The following is a 21,618-nucleotide window of genomic DNA, read 5'->3' on the forward strand; positions in this document are numbered from 1 at the left end:
TCCTCTGTCGTCCCCTTCTCTTTGTGCCCTCCATCTTTCCCAGCATCAGGGTCTTTTCCAGGGAGTCTTCTCATGAGGTGGCCAAAGTATTGGAGCCTCAGCTTCAGGATCTGTCCTTCCAGTGAGCACTCAGGGCTGATTTCCTTCAGAATGGAGAGGTTCTTGCAGTCCATGGGACTCTTAAGAGTCTCCTCCAGCACCATAATTCAAAAACATCAATTCTTCAGCAATTAGCCTTCTTTATGATCCAGCTCTCACTTCCATACATCACTACTGGGAAAACCATAGTTTTAACTATACAGACCTTTGTCGGCAAGGTGGTGCTTCTGCTTTTTAAGATGCTGTCTAAGTTAGTCATTGCTATTATACTATTAGTATATAAAGCCCCAAAAGAAATGTGGCCAGTGTTCTTAAAAGATCACCTTACTCCTTATACCTCTGCAGGTTCTTTGCATTCTGCCACTGAGGCACGTCTGACAGGGTTTGGCAGTGTTCGACTGCCCTCAACAAGGAATTGGGAATTTAGTGTAGTGGCACTGGTGTTGTAGAACTCTCCCTGTAATGAAATTTAAGTTTGAAATCAAACTGGTTGCCATCTGTAATGAGGTGTTTTTTTAGGCAACAACTTATAAATTGATTATTTATTGTGAAAACTATCTACTTTTTATAACTTCCTTGTAGGACGAGTCATTCTGCACTTCTGTTTCCTTCCATTTTGTATTTTGCTTTGATTCTATTTGTCATGTTGTTTTGGTTTTGAGATTCATACACTCCATTTTTGAATAGGTCTGTGACATAGAAATGAATAAATAAATTTGGTGGAAGAAATCAGCCCTCCGTTTCTCTTTCCCCAATAGTAGATTGTGCCCCCTGCTGTTCCAAGAGCAGTGATTTTTTTCATCTTTTGGGGAAGCACATGCAACACTGGTTTTCACATATGATTCTTCCTATAGGATTAGGATGCTATGAAAGCATGCCGTTTTTGGTTATGATTTATTTTTGACATTTTAAATCCCACCTTCCTTCCCCAGAGTTCAGGGTTATGAGCAGAGTTCAACTCATGTTGTCCTTGCAATATGGTGAAAGATAGTGACAGGAGCCAAGGTCACTCAGTGAACTCCATGGTTAAATTGGGATTTGCATCCAGGCCTCCCCAATTCTGCCACCCTACACTGGCTTTCTGTGATATGAATGGAAATTGGCTTGTAAGTTGTCTGGTGCCCTTCCTGCAGGTCGAACCAAAGCAGCCACATAACTATCAATCTTTTACTCAAAGGGATTTTTATAGCATATTGTTTCAATTTTACAGATGAACAAGACCAAGAAGCAGAGCAAGTGCCACAGACCTTAAGCCCTGACCTCAGCTTTAACAAGTCACAGTTAAATGACTGTCCAAGAGACTCTGGTTGCTACATCTCACCAGAAAATTCAGATAACAGCAAAGAAGACCTGGATACAGAGAACCTGCCTGACATGGTGCGGGCAATCACCATCACTGAATCAAACTGAAAACGGCTCGCATTTCCAGCATAGTGACTCACAATGAATTTGCCACTTCAGCAAATGCATGGAACTGATCTGTTAGTCTGGGCATGCAATAATTGACAGTACCATGCATTATCAATGAACGTTAAGACTGGACAAGCCATTTGATTTCCATCTTTTAAAAAACTGCAAGAACAGATATGTCTGTTGAATCTTCTATATGTTTGAGCAATTGCATATGTTTGAACACTTGCATTTTTATACATTATTTGTACAGTAAACTGCTTTTCTATCATGTGAGAGTAACTAGATAATGGTTTATAGTTCCAAGATTGTTCATTTCCAAAAAAATCTAAATATTGTAAATAGTGTATGTAATTGCTATTTTGCAAGTTATCTTATCCTTTGTATCTAATTATAGTTCCTCCACCACCACCACCAAAACGCCACTGTGATTAAAATGTAGCCAGGCAAATATTTAAATATGAATTTTTCTTGCCCTAATTTCAACAATGCAATGCAGAGTTAACTCTAATCATCACTTAAAACGATTTATATTGTCATAAAGTAAAGGAATGTTAATATATATAGAAATTAGACTATAATCACACTGGGTAGTGTCTTCCAAATACACTGTGCTCCTTTTTATAAAGGGTTTACTTATTCCTTTTGTTGTTTTCTTTGTAAACAAGTGAAAGGAGAGTTATTAGAAGCAAGTGATTTTCTTTTTCTTAATTCTCTATTTCAAACCCTTCTTCAGTGTGCTTAATATAAACATAGACATTCAGAAATTTCTATTTATTAGTGAACAGTCAATTACAGGTTGAAAAATGAGTATATAACATTGTCTCCATCCCTCAGAGAACTATCATGTCTGCATGTATCTTGCAATGAAGTTTTTTCCATTCTCTTCTTAAAAGTACTCTCCTTGAAAAATAAACCAATATCACTGAGTCCATTTAATTGTTAACGTTTATATTTCTACCCCTATTATTTATACTAAATATTTTTCAGAACATTTGATTCTGTATTATAACAACATAGACAACATATAACAATATGTTCCATATTATAACAACATATCAACATAGAAGCTCACACTTCACAATATAACTCCCATTTTAAAAATATATAGTTTTAGTTACAAATTAGAATTTATTTAATTTGTAAGGTGGAAAGCAAAACCTACTAAAGATGGGTGAAAAATATGGTATTCTGATGTAAAAATGGTTCAGTGAACCTATATTGTTCATCAGTCTGTAGAAGATCAACTCCCCACTGCAACTTCTGGAATCCATTCTGGACTCCAGAGGCCCACTAGTGTTCTCCGCTAATGAACCTGCCAGAAGCTGGCAGGTTCAGACTTTATCAGGTGCTTCCATGTTGGCATGGAATATGTTCTTTTCTGTGGTTCTCTTATATTTGGAAGCCTGGAACCAATTTGTGGTAGAAGTATGCAGATGCCTTTCACACAACTGTTGTCTTTGCAACCAACTCCGTTTGGAAGAACTAGTGTGAATTGCCCCATGTACATGATTGCAAGTTTCCAAATATTATAGCAATAACCAAGGGTGATATGCAACTAATTTTGTACTCGGAGTAGAACCACTGAATTTAATGAACATGTCCACATTAAGTCCATTGATCTCAATGGGTCTAATTTGAGTAAAATGTAGTTGACTGCCACCCATAATAAAGAATTAATACCTGGTTAGTATTACCTGAAAGAAGTAGAACCTGGCTAACAAGGTGCTAACTTCCAAGCTAAGACCCCCCAAAAGTGAATTCTGTATTAGAACAGGATGTGAGATATGGGACTGCACAAGTTACAATATTTTCAGGTGCACAGCAGGCAAGGAACAGAGGCTGTGATCCAGGCATAGGCAAACTCGACCCTCCAGGTGTTTTAGGACTACAACTCCTACCATCCTTGACCACTGGTCCTGTTAGCTAAGGGTGATGGAAGGTGTAGTCCCAAAACATCTGGAGGGCCGAATTTGCCTACGCCTGCTGTGATCGAAGGGTGCAGTTGTGGCATCCCCGCACAGCCCTCCCCAAGCAGCCTCGCAAGGCTCAGATCTGGGGAGGGTGGTGCGAGAAGGGCACAACTGCCATTCAGCTTGGGGCTGGTGTCGCTCCAGTGGCAGCGAGGGCTGAGTATGAGCGATGGGCTCCGTTTGTTCTCCACCCTGCCCCTGGCATGCGTGTGCAAACGTGTGGGCACACACAGCTGCCCCAGGCAGCATGGAAACACACTCCACCACTGGAACTAGTGGTTAGCAAAATCCACTTTTCCCCAATACCCCAATGCCCTGGTCACTGACCATCCCCTGCTGTACACTGTCTAGTCCAGCCACTTGCAATATTTTGGTGGAGCCAGACAGGTATTGGAAAACAGACTTAAAGGATTGGGTAGAAAGCCATTGTCAGACTAGGACCTGGGAGAACATGATTCAAATCCCCCCTTGGCCATGAAGGTCACTAACCTTCACAGGGTTGTGGTGGAGATTAAATAAGGAAGGAGAGAACCATGTTTGCCACCTTCAGCTCCTTAGAGAAAAAAGGTGGGATATAAATGCAATATATAAAATAAATAAAAACCTTGAAATAATTATAGTCTAAACCAGGAGAACTTAGCTTGTGCAAATAGCACCAGTACCCAAAGCTTTAAAATGAACAGGGGAAGTAAAGTGCTTTATTGTTGTGGAAGTGACAAAGAGTTTTGATATTAAAAGCCAGCAGTTCTCAAAAGTTATGTTCAGCATTTAAAATTCTACATGAATTGATTAGCTCCACACTGTACAGTACCTTATAATTTCAAACAAAAGCCTAGGTACCACTCATCCAATTAAAACCTACTCAACTGAAAATCCTATTTATCAGAAACAAATGTTTGTCCTATCTATACCGTCAACAAACTATTCACATGAGCGGCTAGCAATAAACAACAGAAAGCTGCACAATGAATGTCAATTAATGCAATTTGCTTTTCAAATAAACTTGCTCTCTATGTGCACAGCGTAAGTACTGTCCTGTGTAACCATTATATAAAGGTCAATTAACTTCAATTCTAGTTAACGTGCTTATACTAAAATAAACCCAGCAGAGAACCTTTTTTCCCCCCATTCTGTGCCGCTTGGTACACAAAGAAGTTGAAAACACTTTTCTCCCAGAATACCCCATGTTTCATGTTTTAGATCATTCTGAAACACACAAAGTCTTTGGCATCTACTGGGTGCACTTTTCTGCAACTTTAACGTAAGATTTCATTATCTGGCACACCATATAACCATGTCAAGAAAGCAGAGGTCCGCAGTGTGTTGGCATACAAAGACTTTAAGACATGCACATTAATCCAAGACAATGCCAACACCTCTCTTGAAGTTGAAATCTTTCCTAAAGATAGCCCCAATGCTTTCAAGATTGTAAATGGGTTTTATCTTTGGCCTCAGAATGTCAGCATTTATAGCAAAAGTCAATCAAGTGCTTCCTTTGCTTAATCAGGAGGAATATTTGCCATGTAATGGGCAGCTTTGGAAGCCCTTGTGTGGAATTATGCAAGCAGCACTAATTGAAAGGCCCATCAGTGGTTTAGAAATAATTGAAGCAAAAGCAATTGGTTGAAGTCAGGAGTATTGGTCTGGGAAGGTACAGAACCCTATCCTCGCCAAAAAAGAAAAGGGGAAAGGGGAAAAAAGGGAAACTGTAAAGGCAGGTAATTTGAAAGAGCATTTGGTCTGACTGCTGTGTCATCATTAGCTTTTCTGCTGAATCTTTGTTTCTTTAGATCAGCAGTTTCGAAATGTTTTTTCCCCTGAACCACAGAATTTTATTTTATATTGTTCAAGAAACACATGACTTCTTTCAGCATCTGGTGTGCCCTTGCCACGGCCAAAGTAATGGTGACCTGGCAACCCACTTCCAATCTTCCTTTGGTGGGTACAAAATTTATTATCTGGGATAGTATAAGAGTCAGTTCATACAGTCATTTTTTAATTCAGTGAAGTCAACCCAAGTCATCTTTTCCAATACTTGGCACGCTAGCCTAGTCTTGAAAATGTTCTAACATAACTCAAGACCTCTTTGCTCATTTTCTGAATGAAGGGTCAATGTGGATACAAAGTGGGTCTGTGGGATGTACATTTACCTCCCCACCCCAGAAGTCACAAGGTTCCTCTGGCCCCTCCCAGGTGGAGGAAAAACTTCTGAAGTGAAGTGCCATTTCTATCAATGTAGCCTCCCTGAACGGTTTGGTACAGTGCATATTTAAACTAAACTATGGAATTCACTGGATGCGGGTGGCGCTGTGGGTTAAACCACAGGGCCTAGGACTTGCTGATCAGAAGGTCGGCAGTTCGAATCCCCATGATGGGGTGAACTCCCGTTGTTCGGTCCCTGCTCCTGCCAACCTAGCAGTTCGAAAGCACGTCAAAGTGCAAGTAGATAAATAGGTACCGTTCTAGCGGGAAGGTAAATGGCGTTTCCGTGCACTGCTCTGGTTCACCAGAAGTGGCTTAGTCATGCTGGCCACATGACCTGGAAGCTGTACGCCGGCTCCCTCGGCCAGTAAAGCAAGATGAGCGCCGCAACCCCAGAGTCGGCCACGACTGGACCTAATGGTCAGGGGTCCCTTTACCTTTATGGAATTCACTATGACAAGATGTAGCGGCAGCTACCAACTTGGTTGGCTCTAAAGGGGGACAGACAACTTGATCAAGAATGGGTCTATTGGTGACTACTAGTCATGATGGATATGTTCTACTTCCACTGTTGGAGACAGTATTGCTGCAAATCACAAGTGAGAAGAGTGCTTCTGTGATCATGTCCCATTTACAGGTTTCTCATAGGCATCTGGTTGGCCCGTGTGAGAACAAGATGCTGGACTGGATGAGTCTTTGATCTTATCCTGCAGGGCTCTTTTTCTGTTATTAAAATGACTAGGGAGTTACACTTTTATATGCGTTAGAAGATCACCAAATGTTTATTATTAAGTTTTCGTATCTTAAACTTACATAACATGTCATGTACCCGAAAGAAGTCCCAAAGTGATTTACAAGACAATAAAATACAGAAATACAATTCAAAATCCATTAAAACAGTGCAATACAAAACTGGTTTACTACAGAGAAAGCCTCTGTAAAAGAATATCCAGATGGGTTGACTTAGCTATGTAAAAATAAGCAGGACAGCAAGACTTCAAAATCAGCATGTTTTTACAAATACCTGCAATGTCTTATATAAACCCTGACACAGAATCATTTTCAAAGAAATCAGTGAAACTAATTCAGGTCAGTGCTTGGTTTCTTTTGTTTGTTTTAAAAGTATTTTAGTTGCTGATCTGATATTTCTGAAAACAAATATAATTCAATGTGGCAGTTGGCATCTTTTTTTTAATAAATCACATATTCCGGATTACAAGGAGTTAGGAGTCCCAAAAGCCTCAATATAATTTTGAAGTACTTCCAAGTGGCCAGCAAAGGACAGATGAGGGTACAGACCCTAATGAATTCCTACAAATACGTAACCGGAGTTTTAAAAATATAAACTATTGGGGGTTATTCCAAGACAAATCACAAGCTCTGGGGAACTCTGGAGTTAAGGGAAAGTTCAGGTAAATCAATGCACTGCAAGACCCATTCAGACAAATTGGACCAATATAATTTCAGAGTTCAAACCTCGCAGCTTGACATTGCTCTCCATTCTTCTTGACAGGGCAAAGCACTATAGCCCTTCATTTTTATTAATCACTATGTATTTGTGTTTTAAATACTATTTGCTGTGCCTAACTATTTAAACCAAGGACTATCCCCCCAAAAGCAATGGCTGGGTTGACTGCATTCTTTTTAACAATGTGGTCCTTGTTTTATCAAACCACCAGTATTCAGACTTTTGCCAGTTTACCTCTCAAGAAATTCAACAGAGGAATGTAATCATAAGTCAGCTGGTCATCTCATCTACTGAAACCTCAAGTGATTTTTCAAAGTCTGTGGGTTTTAAACAATATTGTATCATGGACATTTTGTTTATTTTCTGTAAACCCACACACAGCTTTGTTGCGGTTCACAGACCCAAAATATACATACAACAATAATAAAGATCAACAGTTATTAAGGTGTAAAATCGGCCATGCTAGCCAACAGAGGAGCTTTCGCCTGTACATACGAATTTCTGATTTTCACTGCCTCTGAGAGGAATTTTGCTACAGCCAGTAGTAATAATATCTATATTAAAACAAACTTGGCTAGGGGTGGGGGAAAGGTTGCTCTCTTCTCGGATCAGCTTTTTCTTATTCAGAACTTTCCACGATGGTCCATCCAAGATGGTCCTGTCTCAAACAGCAATTGTCTAACCTGAAGCTCTCAGAGCCTGGTCAGCAGGTTTGACAAAAACTTCAAATAGTCCTTTGGCTCCGTCAACCCTCTCCTGTCCCAACCTCATTAGTCTGCAACAATATCAAATGTAGACCCAGATGTGTATTTGCACCAACTTCTGCACAGAGAGGTGGTCTGCATGCACTGGTAAGCCAAACCATGACTTCGTGCATATGGACAAGCATGGCAGATTCTGGAGAGAAGATTGTGGCTGCTGGTTTGGTTTCAGTCCTGCTGCTGTGAGCTAAGCTATGGTTCAGCTTAACATGTTGTCTGAACCCAAGCTCATGGTCTGTCTCCTCCAGATAAACCATGAGCTATAGAGCCAAGGATGAATCTTGGTTAAAGCTCATGTCAGCTTAAGGGTAACTTTTGCTGAATCAGGGCAACAACGTAAAATGGTTGCAATGGGATTTGCTCAGAACCTTTCCTTGATTTCACAAAGATTACTAGCACTGTATATTTGTATGTGTTAGAGATCCTTATGTGTTAGCTATCTTTTCCTACAAAAAGCATTAAATAAGTTATCTTATTAACTGGCAAAAACAGCAGTGAGACAGCTCAGTGGACCACCTGAGAGCCTTTTCAGAGAAGAAAGTATGATTAATAACTCATGTCTTATATTTTGATAAGGCTTCAAGAAATATGCCATCTGAGGCAGCCAGTTTGGATTCAGGCAATACCTCCTACAAAGCATCTTGAACATCATCAGGGTCTTGTGGAACAACATTTTGATTAGCTAAGTGAAAATGAATCACAAGTGTTGGCATACAGTAATGCTACAGTTTTTATTCAAGGAATGATCAATTGGTTACAGAGTTGATGAAACATTAAAGCAGGAAGATCAATGGAAGACATTATATCCTTATAAGACTCTGAGATCCTCTGCTCAAGGCCTTAAAGGTTCCACCATCCTCATCAGACACGGATCATAATTACAAAGATATGGTAATTGGGGACATTAAATCAAGCACACAAGCGAGATCTGCTGTCACAGCAGGAACTCCTTCACTGAGAGCTGGCAAATATTTTCTCTCTCTCCCACTATTGGCACAGCAGGATCATCAGCCAGCCACTGGCACAGTGGCTGGCCCCATTTTCAATCTGTTGTAGCTACACCCTGTTGAAGTAATTCAGTTAATTGCAGGCATCAATCTTCAGAGAAATCTTTTGCTCTGCTTGTTGTTAAGAGATATAGGGAAGACAATGAAACAATGTAGCAGCACACACAAGACTCTGGAAATTGAGCCAGAAGTCCGCACTGGGGAGGAAAAATCTTCCATAATAGTTTAGGCGTTTTAAAAATGCCTTAGAGTTCAATCCTAGGCATGTTGATTGCTTACAAGGGCTTTACCACCAATGCAAGGTTTCTGTGCTGAGGATGAACCTACATAAGCAAGATATCAAATTATGAATATAACAAATGTTCTTTCTTTTCAGTGCTTTTACACAACATGCAATTCAGTTCAACAAATTCTCTATTATTCTCCCTGTCCCGCAGATTCATTTAACTTCCTTCCTCATTGCACTTAACAGCTGCAGCTCAGTGTGTGTCTTCCAAGCAGCAGAGAAGCAAACAAACAGAAAGCAAGAGCCCTCTGGTTCCAAGTCCTCCTCCAGTTTAAGATTTAAACTCTTAGTGATTAGACAAAGTGATTAGACGTTCCCAAGTGATGAAAGCCAAGTCAGAGACTGGCTAACAGAAGATTGGCTCTGGGAATATCAATCTGGAACTTAAGGTCTCAATTATGTATGCTAAATGAGATAGCAGTTGGGAGATGGTTAACATCTTGAACTGCTTTAGCATCTACATGGAACCACTAAGTGAGGTCAGCTAGAGGTTTGGACTGAGGTGTCACCAGTATGTGGATGACACACAACTCTATGTTCCATCTACTAATCTCAGGGAGGCAGCTGAAATCCTGAGCTAGTGTCTTGAGGCAGTTCTGGGATAAATGAGGGCAAATAGATTAGACTGGAAAAACCTGCTAATCTGGATTGGTTTCTTTCAAGTGGAATTTAAAGGCATTTAGGTATGTTTCTGGCCTGTCCTTCTGCTCTTCTTTTTAGTGAGGAGAGTTGAGTTGGGTCTGCCCTTTTATATACATTTTATGGATGAGGATTGGTGGTTCTTCTTTTATTCATGCTTTTATTTGGGATTTTAGTCTTTATTTTTGCATTGCGCATTGCTCTGAGCCACTTCTGGGAATAAAGCAAATGCTGATGATAGCTGTTGTTCTTTTCTTTTTTAAAGATAATACATGTTTGATAGATTGTAGTTCCTGCTACTTGGTTTTTAAGAATTGTTTTCAGCTTAATTGTTTTTAATTGGTGTTCTGTATTATTATTATTATTATTATTATTATTATTATTATTATTATTTATACCCCGTCCATCTGGTTGAGTTTCCCCAGCCACTCTGGGTGACTGTATGTGTTTTAAGCCACATTGTGAAGGTTCTGTCAAGGTGAACTATCAATATATAAAATAAAATCATCACCACACAATCAGCCTGGTGACTAATAACCTCATATGCACAACTTCATACTACCTAGTAACCCACTGGACATTCCAAGAGCAGATAGAATCAATGGTTAGATGGTTGCTTTTTTCTTAAAGTAAGTTTCAATGATTATATCCACTGATGAAGAGAAAAAATAGATAAAATGAATAAGGGCCAACAGTACAATATGACGGTGGTTTGCCTTAATAGTAATATCACATGTTAAAAACAAACAAACAAGGGAGGTAATTATTCTGCTACATTTGGCACTGAGCCTGTACAGCTTGGAATGGACTTTGGCTTTTTGTATTTGACTTGGCACCAGCAGGCCTCATTTGGAGAGCTGCATGCCATGTGGGGCACCACATTTTAGAGGAGAGAGAGAAAAGCTGAAGCGAGTTCAGATGAGAGCAACAGAAATGATGATGGAGTCAGTAAATAACAGCTCTGAAGGAAGCTTAAGGGACTGGAGCCTCATCATTCGAAGGGGAAAGAAGACAGAAGGGAGGCATTATCGTCTTCAAATATGCAAAGTGCTGCTACACCAAAGACATGGGCCAATTATTCTCATTAGTGCACAAGCACTAAGCAAGTTGTACTGGCCTTAAGATGCAACAAGGAAAATGTTTAATTTTATTAGGAGAAAAATTTGAGAACTGTCAGAAACAGGAAGTACTGAAGCCGTTCAGTACCCAACTCTCTTCTACTGGAGATACAGAATGAGAAGGCTGTACAGGTCACACCCAAATATGTAGCTTTAGAACAGAGGGTGACTGTTCAAGAAAAATGCTAGAAGTTTGATTTCAACTTCAGTTTCCTTCCGTGCTGTGATGGGCTCATCTCAGTTTGGAACAGGGTAGTCTTTCCCACTCTTTTTGGCACAAATCTTCAAAGAGAACCCAGAACTCACAATATCTTATCTGTGAGGCTGGGCCAGCACAATTAAGGACCCTCAAAGCATTATGCCTGACAGTTGCTTGACAGTCCTTTTGTTTCCCTCTTTCAAACCCAGGAAATTCATTGTGCCTCTGAGGTTGGCAGATGTAGATGAGGAGCTGTGCTTGATCTGGTAAGTCACAAGAAAGGTCTGCAAAGCTCAGAAAGATCAGTGGCTAAGTTTCAAGATGGGAAGGAGGTAAAATGGCACCCAAGGAGTTGTTTATATAGCTCAGTTGGTAGAACATGAGTCTCTTAATCTCAGGGTTGTGGGTTTGGGTCCCACATAGGACAAGATTCCTGCATTGCAGGAGGTTGAACTAGATAACTTTTGTGGTCCTTCCAGCTCTACAATTCTGATTCTATAAGATGGGGTGGGAAACCTCCTCCCCACGGGTCGAATAAAGCCCTCCAGGCATCTCCATCCAACCCTCAGAATTTTCTCCAGGCCACACCCCTCAGCAACCCTGCTCTGTTCTTTCCTCAAGCCCTCAGCTGGTGGGGTGAAGTTGCAGCAATAACCTTCTAGCAGTGACATCACTGTCACTTCCTGGAATGGGCAAGGTAAGAGCTGTGCAGGCACACCAGTACAGCTAATACAGCACTCCCATTAGTGCACCCAGTATTCTTTGTGACCTTCCATGGAACCTGATTTACATGCAGCACTCATTTTGCAACCAACAGTTGCCTCAGGTGGTAAAATGTCTTCAGCCAGCCCTAAGCAGAGATGGGATACTTCCAGCATCTGTCACTGGGCCAACCCAACTTGGGACCTATTAAGTTGAAAACAGTCCCCCTATGCCTGACAATCCTTGGTTTTTGTTTCAGACTTTCAGTCAAATGCAGGATGTCAATCAAGCCCTTAGGACTGCTAGATTTATGTACTGTACTAGATTAGCACTGGAATTAATGTGACTTACTAGGTCGCAGCTTGTCTTCTGTATCAGGCCCAGCTGCCTGCTGATGGTGAGGAGTAAGCTGTGCACAGAGGTGGTCTAGGTTGCTAAAGACTGGGAAGGAGGGCTTGCCTTGTCAAGCAGTGGCCTCCTAACATAGGGTGCTAAGCTTGCAAGGCAGGGGGAATGGCTCCATGTTGGGTATTGTTGCTGGCAGGATTATGTACCTGTCCCAGACTTTCTGCCTATAATATTTTTTTTTAATGGAGGTCTTGAGAATTTATTCACAGGTGGAAATGCATACACACTGCATAGAGTAAGTGACTTGTCCACAAGGGCGCAAGCAACCTTTTACATATTGGAGTCAATGGTAAATATTCCTTGCTTTGCTGGAAGGTGATTACTCCAAAAAGATAACTGGCATTGACTCTTTCAAAGCACTTTTTACATGAGATGGTAGTAGTTCTAAGATCAATGCATGGGCTCACAAAAGAACCAAGATGCCAGAATTCCTATTTCTCTGAGGTGGGGAGTGTGGAGAGAGAGAGAGACCAGCTTCTCTTTGCAAGCACAAGATTATTAAAGCCAGCTTGGCAGAAAAAGCAAACCCCAAGGAAAGGTGCCAAAGTTGGAGAGAACTGTGACGTTCTTTCGTAGCTATAGCAATAATTTTGCAAACGACTAATAATACAGAGTCAATAATCAGAAAGATGTTCTCTGAAGTGAACACTACTAAATTACTTCAGGGAGGAAATCAATTATCTCCAAGGTAGCTGCAGCTCCCCAGCTCAATATCCAAATTTATGATAGCCACTGCAGCTACAGAATGCTGAAATTCAAAACCTTTCAGCAAGGAAGTCACCGCAGTTTCTCGGGAAAACTGACAACTCCCCTGAATTACAGAAATATTTTTGACAACACTCTTTACTATAATGTTTTGTGTTTTTTTGTAACCTGCACAAAATTCACATCCAATGGCTAGACCAGCCATTCTCAACCTTTAATCCAGCATAACCAATGTGGTTTCCCTCCAGCTGTGGTTGGACTGAAACTCCCATCAGCCCCAGCTAGCATACCTATTAGGTATGGATGATGGGAGCTGGTAGTCCCACAAATATCTGGATGACACCATACTGGCTACCCCTGCAGCATATTCACTAATGCTCCCTCCTTAAAACCATCAGTTAAAAAATTGAGAACAAAGAGCACTCTAGACAAAACAACTTATATATTTGCTATATATTTGACTACACAGTGTGTGTAGCAGTGAGAATGGCTACACACACACACACACACACACACACACACACACACACCACCTTTCTTCCATTATGGAGCCCAAAGCAGTGTACATGTGGTAGCCAGGCAGTCATTAACCAAGCTCAGACCTGCTTGGTAAGGTGGCAAGACAACAACCTGGGAGTCATCTACCATTTTTATAGAAATGATGCTTAAATAAGGTGACATATATTGGAGTTTATACTGGAAATGCATTTTATATATATATATATATATATATATATATATATATATATATATATATATATGAGTTGCCCATCTCTACTATATTTTATAGACTCTTTCATGTACTAATCTGCTGGATATTGCCTCTTGCTTTCAGGATTACTAAACTATTATTCCAATGAACATTTCACTCCCTGGCTGTCCTCTTTCTTTATAATTGCAGTTAATGTGGAGCGCTTATGTACTATATCAATTTAATATCTGATATGGCCTCTGTCAAGGTATTACATCCTGCACTTACTGGGTGATGGACTCTAGCCTAATAGGGCTTTTCTGTCTCTAACTACCCTGATTCAGTGTCCATTTTGCTATTCAAATGGAACAGTGTCTGCTGAGATGGAAAACTAGAAAGCAATACTTAGATGGAATAATTTAAATTTAACAGCAGTTTAAAAGCATTTGTTTTAAATTGCAATAATAACAGAGGAAAAACACATATGGAAAAGCTGATTCATTTGTGACGAATACATCATGCAGAAAGCCTAATCTTTTGCACAGACAGCATACAAATCAATTGCAATATCTTTGACCATCTTTATGCTGTGGGTGTTTAGACTGGAATGAACCTGCTAGGTATAGCTGTACATGTCACACTGAAAGAGGACTCCATGGCGGTCAAAGAACAGGAAGAAACAGTGAGATCCAAAGTGGACTCATCTCAAAAAGAAATAGGGAAAGGAGTTAAGTACACACTGCATGCAAATACATGTGACTGAACCCCAACACCATTTTTAAGAATGAAAAGCCACTTCAGGAGAGTGGAGAAATGGAAGGGGGCAAAGGGGAAATCAACTTGTTCTCCATCTACAGATACTTTGTCCCAAACCACATCCTAAACCACAGCAGAGTGTGGACGGACAGACAGGTACCTGGGCTGTGTCTGCGTTTTCTCCTAATAGCACATGAGCTAGTAGCAGTGGAAGGAGAGGGATAATTTTGAACAGGGAAATGTGAGGACAGGAAAGATTTCCATTCATCTACCAGCTACATAGCTCATAGCTGATTTGGACTCACCACTTGGTGACTGCTTTTATCTTAAAGAAACAGTGTGTGCTAAATTTAAATGTTTTTTTTAATTAAGTATTTTATTTAAAAAGATAAAAAAATAATGATACAATGAAATCCATGGATTTATGTCAGCATCACGACCAGTTCTAGTGCATACATTGACATAAAAAGCCCAGTCAGCTTGGGTCCCAAATATCTGAAGGAGCACCTCTTCCCATATAGAAATGCCCAACTGCTGACATCTGTATGGGACGTCCTGTTGACAGTTCTGTTGTCCTCTGTTCATGGGGCAGCAGTGCATGAGAGGGCCTTACCTGTGGTGGCTCCTAGGTTGTGAAATGCCCTCTCCTCTGAGGTGCACCTGGCCATATAATTTTATTTTATACATTTCATTGCCAGATCAAGCGCGGGTGGCACTGTGGGTTAAACCACTGAGCCTCTTGGGCTTGCCTGTCAGAAGGTCTGCGGTTTGAATCCCTGCGATGGGGTGAGTGCCCGTTGTTCGCAACCGGAGGTACCACTGTATAGTAGAAATGATAGACTGGCCAAAAATTGGCCAATCACATGTTTGTCCTGGCATTTATTGGGAAGGCAGCTTGAAGAGTAAAAGTCCAGGTGTAAAAGAGCTTCAGAGACAGGAGGACTATAGGACAGGGCAGTAAGGGAGCTTTACATTATAGAACTAGGTTTCCTATCCATGCCTATAGTTAAAGCTTTAGTGTTCCCAATAGTGATGTATGGAAGTGAGAGCTTTTGAATTATGCTTTTGATGATGCTTTTGAATTATGGTGCTGGAGGAGACTCTTGAGAGTCCCATGGACTGCAAGAAGATCAAACCTCTCCATTCTGAAGGAAATCAGCCCTGAGTGCTCACTGGAATGACAGATCCTGAAGATGAGGCTCTAGTACTTTGGCCACCTGGAAAAGACCCTTATGTTGGGAAAGATTGAGGGCACAAAGAGAAGGGGACGACAGAGGACGAGATGGTTGGACAGTGTTCTCGAAGCTACCAGCATGAGTTTGACCAAGCTGCGTGAGGCAGTGGAAGACAGGAGTGCCTGGCGTGCTCTGGTCCATGGGGTCACGAAGAGTCGGACACGACTAAATGACTAAACAACAAATTAGGGAATTGGAATCTGCAGCTGATAAACGCTGTAAAAATTTCAGTAAGTGTAAGTTCCCTTAATGCATAATTATTCAGAGGCATAGCAGAGGATCTCTCTAACACACACAGACATACACTAAATGGCATATACAATAAACCAAGAATTGGTACAGAGAACATAGTAATGGCAAGTTACATAAAGAGCTAAGATGCAACCCAATGGGCCTATAAACTCCAGCCAGGCAGAACAAAGGTAGAGAGCCTTGCTGGATATTTTTATTGTTCTGCGGTTTGTGCAGTAAAGAGTTGCTTCTATTTTTACAGCTAGATCATGTTCAAGAGAGGTGTACAGCCTCTCTGCAAGGAATGCAGGTTTACAGTATCTGCTTTCAACAAACTTTTTCTCCAGGCAAAACAGACACTTGCTACTCACATGACAGCATACAGGCGAGTGATGCTGAGAAAATGAGACAAGTTGTGGGTAACATTTTTGCTTTTCTTGTAAGAATAATCTGACTAATGTCGGAATGATTCCATCAGTATTGTCAGAAATAGCTCTAAGAACCCTCCAGGTATGTTGAAAGTCTTAGCAGAGGCTACAGCTAAAGCAAACTGGATGCCAAATGACTAGAGATTTCTGGAAAGATATAAAGCAATAGCACTAAGGACCTTGACTTATGCTGATGAGTTGGAAGTTTTCACTTTACTAATTACAATGAGGTCTACTGGAGCTGGACTTTCTGCACCTTCACAAATTGTCTTACACAGTGTCTAATAGTTTCTACGTGACCATACCTAGAGAATGATAAAAAATTGATTGGGTTTTTAACAATTCCAACGGGGCATTATCCCTTATTAATCATTATCTCACTATGCATTGATTAACTATATCCTACTGTAAAATAATGATGGATGTTCACATACTAATGACACCTCTCACCTCTGCCTGAAAGTCACAGAGGTTGTGATTGTGAGCCACAGGCAAAGAACTTTTTTGTTGCTTAAACTCTGTACAGCGCCTAGAATAAACATTAAGCAGCAAACAATAAATAAAATGAAGGCTGAACATAATGAAACATGTTGTCTCTAAACTATGCCAAAGGAAGAAGAAGAAGAAGAAGAGTTTGGATTTGATATCCCGCCTTTCACTCCCTTTAAGGAGTCTCAAAGCGGCTAACAATCTCCTTTCCCTTCCTCCCCCACAACAAACACTCTGTGAGGTGAGTGGGGCTGAGAGACTTCAAAGAAGTGTGACTAGCCCAAGGTCACCCAGCAGCTGCATGTGGAGGAGCGGAGACTCGAACCCGGTTCCCCAGATTACAAGACTACCGCTCTTAACCACTACACCACACTGGCACAGCTATTCCTGTATATTATGGTGTTTGTTAAGAGTAACTGCAACTTCTAATAGACAGGATAGTTTGCTGTTCAATAGTAGCTCTGTCCTAGCATTAAAAATAGCCGAATTCTATTTCCACCAACATTAGGCACAATATTAACCACCTGAAAGCTTATGAAAGCAATCCAGAGATGGTTTCACATGCCTAACTTCTCCCCGCCACCCGGTGTGGTGCTAGTTGCCTACTTTAGAGAACAATGACAATCCCACCCCATTAATGCTCACAGGATTTGAACATAAATATGGCTATTTGTAAGTAACCCACTACGTTTATGCTCATAGCCCTTCTGGCTTTGTACCTGTTTTTTGTTAAGTGGGAATACAGCTACAACAACTCTGGTTCCTTGCCTGGAACCTAGTACAATGGTACCTCGGGTTACATACGCTTCAGGTTACATACGCTTCAGGTTACAGACTCCACTAACCCAGAAATAGTGCTTCAGGTCAAGAACTTTGCTTCAGGATGAGAACAGAAATCGTGCTCCAGCGGCGCAGCAGCAGCAGAAGGCCCCATTAGCTAAAGTGGTGCTTCAGGTTAAGAACAGTTTCAGGTTAAGTACAGACCTCCGGAACGAATTAAGTACTAAACCTGAGGTACCACTGTATCTGCCAAGAAGAAGATTCAGTATGAACCAACAAGGGAGGGACATTGACTTGTATAGTATGTTGTTGTTGTTGTTGTTGTTGTTGTTGTTGTTGTTGTTGTTGTTGTTGTTGTTGTTGTTGTTATACCTCCCTTCATCCATAGATCTCAGGGCGATTCACAACCGGTTCACAGGGCAGTTATTTGGGAAATGAAGTGGTACGTAGTTGTCACATGTCAGTAGTGGGTTGGGCAAGAGGTAAAAGTGTATAGAACAATGAACACAACTCTTAACTTCGTATAGCAGTCAAAGTTCCAACCATGCAAAAAGAAGTTTCTACACATCACCAGCCACCTCCATCCTCTCAACCAAAGATGCAGTAACAGTTTTTAGGTAAAAGCAGCCAGGTAAAAGCAGTCACAGAGGGCATGGGCACATGGCCTGGGCAAAGTCCCAAGAGAGGGGCCTGGAGGACCATATTTAGTCCCTAGGCCTGAAGTTCCCCACTCAGTTTAAAGAGACATGTGTGCACATAGAGCTATTGCCATGACTGTCAAAAGCCTTCTAAGTTGTTGTCTTTTAATGGTATCTTACGCTTATATGAGAGAGATGCAGGTGGTGCTGTGGGTTAAACCACAGAGCCTAGGGCTTGCCAATCAGAAGGTTGGCGGTTCGAATCCCCGCGACGGGGTGAGCTCCCGTTGTTCGGTCCCACCTCCTGCCCACCTAGCAGTTCGAAAGCACACCAGTGCAAGTAGATAAATAGGTACCACTCTGGCAGGAAGGTAAACGGCATTTCCGTGCGCTGCTCTGGTTCGCCAGAAGTGGCTTAGTCATGCTGGCCACATGACCTGGAAGTTGTACGCCGGCTCCCTCAGCCAATAAAGTGAGATGAGCGCTGTAACCCCAGAGTCGTCCGTGACTGGACCTAATGGTCAGGGGTCCCTTTATCTTTTACTCTTATATAAGCTGCCTTATACCAGTCGGGCCATTGGTCTACCTAGCACTGGCTCATATGATTTTGCTGTTAAACTGGTAATTCTGTGCTTAAGATCTCTATGAAATTCACAGATAATGAATTTCATCACTAATAAATAGTCCTGCTTCTTATTACAATGGAAACATAAAAAGATTTCTTACACAAAAATCTTCTGATGCAGTAGGCAGGCTGTGGCTATTGTCTGTGTATCTTCAGATGCTTAAGAAAGATTGCATTCCACTTTGCAGCTAGAAGCCATGTCTGGAAATATCCTAAAATATTCAGCATCTATTAAGTAGGTCAGAGCATCTATCATTTAGAGCTCATCATAAGACACCAATCAACTTCCCATCTCCTTGCTTTTAAGCTGTACATGCCAACACAACTCAAGGTTAATATTAATACACTATAGAGAGAGCAGGGAAACTGGTCGCTACATATAAGCCTTGAAGCTGCCCACTTTACTTTGGGGGGGGGGGGGAGGTTGTTGATGATGGGGAGAGAAACTTAAAGGAAACTAGAGGTGAGCTCTGTAGCTGGTGCCTCTCTTCCTGGACATAACAGAAATTCACACCCAGAAAAAAGCACATTGAGGATGGACATCTCTCTACATCCAAAGTACCTACTGTGGGGAAGAGCAGGGAAGGAGGAGGAAGAGAGCAACTGCTGGGTTGCTGGAGGAATAGCTGACCCCCACCACTTGTCTCTCCCTTGAGCAGGTTTGGGGAACCTATGGACCTCCAAATTGTTGGACTACAATTCCCATCATTCCTGACAATGATCACACTGGCTAGGAATGATGGGATTTGGGAGTCCACCAACATTTGGAGGACCACAGGTTGCCCATAACTGTCCTTGAAGAACCAGTTGTCACAATGAAACAGTGCCTATTCCCTGCCTTTGTCTCTCTCATGAGATCTTGACTGCTCTCTGCTTGGGGCCTCTGGCATAACAAGCTGCCACAACCACCTTTCAAATCAGCCACCTGAACCCTGAAGATGCAATTTAGCCTCACCCCAACTCTTTCCAAACAGTGGAGCAGGAAGAAAAATGAGTTTTGAAAGTGGGTAGGGGGGTCTTCCCTTTAAGTGAAAAGGAGAATATTTAACTCCGTCTCTTGCTTAAGAGCAACCCAACCCTCGCCATATGCATGCAACATTCCTGCCAACTTGAAATACTATTGTAACAGTGGTTGCTGAATGCATCAGGATTGTTTAAAAAAAGAAACCTGAAAGCATCCACCATTGCATAAATTGAATTTAGACACAAGATTTGCAACATATGGTTTTGACTGCACTTGGGAAGGACCTACTGTCTTCATGTAATATTCACCCAGAAAATAACCACTGTGGCTAACATGACGTTAACGTCGTGACTGTAAATGTGAAAATGAAAGAATGGATTTCATTGTCAGCTTCCAGAATGATTTCATAGGAAGGTTCAGTGAATTTGTTAGACCTAGAGAATTAAATATAATAGGCAGAAAATGATGAGGCTTCTTTATGATTTATGCATCTGCAAAAATTTGGATAAAGATTACCAAAGGTTAATATGCTCTCTATGAATCTGAAACACTTCAAAACTGTCCTATCAAATCCGCATCTCCAGCAATATTCTGACACCTAGTGGGAAATGAGTATAACTGCTTATACAATGCAGCTTTCCTGCCTTATATTTTTTTCTCTGTACTTAATGTATGCCCACCAATGTCACACATCCAAAGAAGTGAATTCTAGTCCACAAAAAATATGTGATACAATAAATATGTAAGTCTTTAAGGAGCCACAAAATTCTTTGTTGCTTCTGGTTCCTAAGACAGTCAGAATAGTATGCCTTTGTCCATTGTTTGACAGCTGATTTTTTGAGTTAAATGGAAGAAAAAAATTAATTGGGCTGGGGTTACCCTCTCCAAAAAGGTGAGGAAAAAGTTGTGTGGCTGAAAATGCAAGATGGCTACTCCCAGAGAGTAATTTTCATCACAATTTCTCCTATGGAAGGTCCCGGAGGGTGGTTTTGTATCTAAAAAGATGTGCTTGTCAATATGTTTTTGTCAACATAAAGCATTTCATTGACATGTAAAGACTGCTGTGATGTAAAACTCAATTTAATACTTATATTAATGCTTATATTATATTAATACTTTAATATATTTCGTCTGGGCAGCCTTAAAAACAGTGATTATTAGAACATCGGGCTAGAATTTGGGAGACCAGGATTTGAATCCCCACTCAGTCATGAAACTCATGGCTAAAGAGTGGCACCTTTAGCAGCTCGAATATAAAGGTGGTATATAAATGCAATAAATAAACAAAAACACAGAGCTAGGCTTTTCAACGTGTCTGGGAATCCTGAGGCGACCAGGGCTCCAAATCACATGGAAGAAGCTACACATGGAAGAAGCTACCTACTCACAGGAACAGGCTGTAGCATTGTGCTGCTTCCAAGCACTTCCACTCTCGCCCTCTACTGGCTCAGCCCACAGCTCTGAAAATGGCATTCCCTGTAAAGACTTCTAAGCATCCTCTGGGAAATCCAAAATGCCTTTAGGCGGGAAGGAAAGGGGACCCCGTGGCATATGGTGGGCTTTGAGTCCTTAACTATTACAAAGGGGGGCGGGGGAGTGGAGACTGGCTGATACAACTTACCAGAAGCAAACTAAACAAAAACTTTAACGATAAGCATCAGGAAAACTACGCAGCATCTAAGACAACAAACTACCATTCCCGACAGGCAAAGCGCAGGAAGGGCTGTCATAACAGACCCTTCTTCCTTCTTCCTCTGCACGTCACCAGAAAGTTCCTCCCACGTCCCATCAGCCCCTTCGCACG

General features: G+C 41.3%; 1 protein-coding gene and 1 long non-coding RNA gene across 4 annotated transcripts in view; one reads left to right on the top strand and one right to left on the bottom strand.

The window, feature by feature from the left end:
- Positions 1–2,443, top strand: part of SAMSN1 (SAM domain, SH3 domain and nuclear localization signals 1) — a 75,717-nt gene extending 73,274 nt beyond the window's left edge. For both annotated transcript variants that reach the window (XM_083500697.1, XM_083500696.1), the window contains one exon: positions 1,310–2,443. In XM_083500697.1, coding sequence (XP_083356823.1) covers positions 1,310–1,509 — 200 coding nt within the window. In that variant the 3' untranslated portion in view covers positions 1,510–2,443. The remainder of the gene's footprint in view (positions 1–1,309) is intronic.
- LOC310705848 lies at positions 2,307–21,594 on the bottom strand. 2 transcript variants are annotated; one of them, XR_014525489.1, is made up of 3 exons: positions 21,436–21,594; positions 18,952–19,062; positions 2,307–2,412 (listed from the first exon to the last, which is right to left on the bottom strand). It is a non-coding gene; the product is annotated as an uncharacterized lncRNA (long non-coding RNA). The 2 variants fall into 2 exon arrangements; XR_014525490.1 differs by lacking the exon at positions 2,307–2,412 and adding an exon at positions 8,486–8,976.
- Positions 21,595–21,618: the final 24 nt, after the last annotated feature.

The sequence above is a fragment of the Podarcis liolepis genome (genome assembly GCF_965112155.1).
Source record: "Podarcis liolepis genome assembly, chromosome: 4".
Classification (NCBI taxonomy): Eukaryota; Metazoa; Chordata; class Lepidosauria; order Squamata; family Lacertidae; genus Podarcis; species Podarcis liolepis.